This window comes from Dendrobium catenatum, unplaced genomic scaffold, assembly GCF_001605985.2.
Source record: "Dendrobium catenatum unplaced genomic scaffold, ASM160598v2 original_scaffold_92573, whole genome shotgun sequence".
Classification (NCBI taxonomy): Eukaryota; Viridiplantae; Streptophyta; class Magnoliopsida; order Asparagales; family Orchidaceae; genus Dendrobium; species Dendrobium catenatum.
The window spans coordinates 1-3,678 of NW_021411014.1; the positions used below are offsets into that span (position 1 = coordinate 1).

A 3,678-nucleotide genomic window follows, 5' to 3' on the forward strand; every position below is an offset into this window, starting at 1 on the left:
AAGCTCATAAGGGCTTAACATCCCTAACGAACTTTCAGTCCACCTTACACTCCCATTATGCTATTCAATAAAAATTAAAAAAATACTCCAATATTAAATTCACTCACCCTTCTAATAACTTGCGTATTTAAAGAATTGAACCTTAAAACTAAATATATATTGTTACAAGCTTATGCAGATAACTTATAGGTACTTAGAAGGTTCTCTTTAAGGAAATCAATATGATGGTTCATGCATTCATAGTGAGACTTGCTCGAATGGAGCATGACCATTTAGAGTAGCAACTAACACCAGTCCATGGTAAAATTTCCATTCTCCCTTATAAAGATCATAGTGTATAAGTTCATCTTCAAAGAACAAATTAATAATGTAATCCTTATCGGCAAGCTCCTCTGAAGGGCTCTCCCAGAGCTTTTTATGCCCTAAGGATATCACAAATAAATTGAACTAGGTCACAATCAATAGGGATCAATAGTTGAATATTATTCTAGAATTAAAGTTTCATGGTTGAAGTGAAGGAATACATTGAACCTGTTTTTGTAATAGAAAAGAAACCCCCAAACTTATTGAAATATTATAAATGGTGGTGAGACGTACAATGTTTTATTGCCCATTAAAAGAGAAGCATGCAATTATGTTAAATTTTGTAGAGATGAGGATGCTGAAGTGGATAAGTGACTTTACTCTAAAAAGAAAAATTGTGAAACGAGTATATTTTTGAAAAGGTTGGAATATCTCCAACGGTAGATAATATTAGAGAGAGTAGTCTTAGACGATTTGGTCAAATAAAACATCGACCTTTCGATGACCCATTTGACCCAATTAGGAGAGTAGATATATTAGATTTAACTTATTTTAAGAAAAGCAGAGACGCACCTAAAATACTTGATTACGAAGTATTAGAAATTACTTTTTTTATCAAATTTAAATGAGAATGTGATTCTGAATATGAAAAAACGGAGAAAAAGGATTCATGTTAAATCCGACCCCAAGTGGTAGGATAAAAATTTGATGTTGTTGTTATTATTACCAAGTCTTTCTTCAAATCCTCTTATCCCTTTTTTTATTGATATTGAAAATACATATAGAGATGCTACAACTTTCCCGAAACATTTCAAACTCAATAATCTTTTCACTTACAAAGTTCTTTTTTTTCATATATGCCATGGGCTAATTATCATCCTCAGACAATTTGGAATACTACAGTCTCATCAATATTCATAGGAATAATAATATTTGTTTTTTTTTTGCAAAGGTCAGACCCAAAGACTCACTGTTATTCTGCTAACCTTGTTGTGTTCTCCATACCCAATCTAAAACATCGCCACAATCTGTTTCTTTCTTGAAAATCATATTCTGGGTTCGATAAGACTTCAATTCATAGTTCTTCTGCCGCACGTCCGCATTCTTCGTCATTAGAAGATTGCTAGGCACCATCAGCTTCTCAGTCTGCTCGTAAGCACTGCAGATGAAGTCAACCACATCGTCTAAAGGACTTGACGAGTCAATCCGGTGATACAGAAATTCACTCCTGAACCAAGTCATCTGCCTCTTTGCAAAATTCCGAGATGCTTTCTGGAACTCATATAAGAAAGCTTTGAAGTTATCTGCTGTGCTTCTCCCTCCATAATTTCTGCATTCCAACAAGTACTTCATTGCCTGTCGGTAACCAATTGCTCGCGTTGCAGAGCTCATATTCGGTCGAAGGCCGATATTGAGAAGCCATGAGGCTTCAGAAAGAAGTCCTTCAGTCTCTCGGAGCATTTCCTCGCACCTCAGATCAATAGCCCTGTAAAGATCAACTCTCGGGCTTGTAAGAAAAAGGCATATGAAGTCGTAGTCTAGTTCTTTCTCTGCAGGATCAGACCACCTCTGTTCAAACGCAGGTTGCTTTTTAAAGGACTCGTATGGGATTACAAAAGCAGAGGGAGGAAAGCCCGAAGACCTGATTATCTCAAGGCTGCGACGCAAACGATACCAGTTGTTAAGCGGAATAGTTCGAGCCTCTGAATTGCCAGCCTTCACCACTAGCTCCACAGCTTCATCCCACTTGTCTTTCTCCTGCAAGTGTTTGAGTTCCGAGCAAACGTCGTATGTTACATCAACAGATGCCTTTGGAACTTCAGGTTTGCCATATATGAACCACCGGAGATAAAGTCCGGTTCCTCCTGTAACAAGAGGGACCTTGCCCTTGCTGAGGACTTCGTTGGTGGCCTTCCGGGCATCCTCGAAGAATTGACCAGCGGAGTACTCTTCAGATGGATTCAGTATGTTGATGAGGTGATGGGGGACAATTTTTTGTTCTGCAAGGGTTGGCTTGGCGGAGCCAACGTCAAGGCCGCGGTAAATTTGAACGGAGTCTGCGCTGATGATCTCTCCGTCCAACCTTTTTGCAAGATTCAAAGCCAGCCTGCTCTTGCCGGCTCCAGTGGGTCCCGTGATAACAATGACCTTCTTTTTCTTCTCTCTTGGACAATCGGTCGAACAGTTAGTGGGCCTGGTCGATATGTTACACATATGCAAGTAGCATGTTCGATTTCGCGGAAGGCCAATGCCAGTAGTAAGCTTTATACCGAAGGAAGGAAGCGCTCCTGCTTTTCTCATCAGTAAGCGCGTGAAGCTAATGTCTGCAAAGATTCATAAAAAGATTTGGAGCAGTTTGATATAAAAAGACTTCAAAGACGTTTATAAAACAGCTAAGTTGCATCAAATAGGTCTGATGCCCCAACGTTTTTATGCGGGCTCTTTCAAAACTGAATCAATATATGAAAGTAGAGTGATTTTAAGCAGGCAAACATGAATTGCAATAGAATACGAACAACGTTGGCATAAAACCCACCCATTCGTTGCAGCGTGCACCACGCTTTCCTTTTGTTATTTTCAATTTTACTACGTAAAATAGATGTTGAGGGGTCAGCAAGATGACCTAAAATAAAACGGGCAGTAGGAATGTTGGATGAGCTAAAAGAAAATTTAAATTAGTTTTTTTTGCTAAAATAAAAGTAAATAATCCCGGAAAGTAATTGCAAAGACTAAACAAAATATCATGAAACAAAATTAACAATGAGGAAGATCTTGCATTGGGCTACGCATGAAAGAACACCTAACGTATTAATTCTTTCTCATCGGGGTTATCAATTATAGACTCTAGGATTATGTAAATATGAAAAGAGACAACAGCTCCAAATATGTTAAGCATGTTGTTGATGTGGCACAAGATACCAAACCAACAATTCAAGATAATATTTTTGTAAGAGGTTGTCTTAGCCTTGGAATTCATCATATTTAAATCTATAGTGCGATTGGAATCCTCTTCGCGTGGAATGTCCTAGCCTAACAAAAATCATATGTGAAGCTTCGGAACTTGTCTTGGCCAATTGCACATCTATTAAACACCTTCTTAGGTCATCTCTAGTGGTTCTTGGAAGCTCTTCTGCCCTTCTAATCATAAAACATCAATAAACTCTAAACGTAAATTCAGACTCTTTCATAATTACATTTCATGCAACTCAATATGATATATTGGTCCAAACTCGGTTGTAAACCTTGGAAAGTGATGTAAACTTGTTCATAATTATCATTTAAATGATTTGAACTCATTTTGGTTCATGGTTTTCCTTGGTTAACCAAAGTTGACTTTTAAACCCCTTAAACCCTAATTGAAAACCTATACATGAA

General features: G+C 37.8%; 1 protein-coding gene across 1 annotated transcript; it reads right to left on the bottom strand.

The window, feature by feature from the left end:
* Positions 1-1,036: 1,036 nt before the first annotated feature.
* LOC110102506 (tRNA dimethylallyltransferase 9) lies at positions 1,037-3,149 on the bottom strand. The gene is made up of 2 exons (XM_020830858.2): positions 2,840-3,149; positions 1,037-2,627 (listed from the first exon to the last, which is right to left on the bottom strand). The coding sequence occupies exons 1-2, from the start codon at positions 2,841-2,843 to the stop codon at positions 1,285-1,287; spliced, it is 1,347 nt and encodes a 448-aa protein (XP_020686517.1). The 5' UTR covers positions 2,844-3,149; the 3' UTR covers positions 1,037-1,284.
* Between the last annotated feature and the right edge of the window lie 529 nt (positions 3,150-3,678).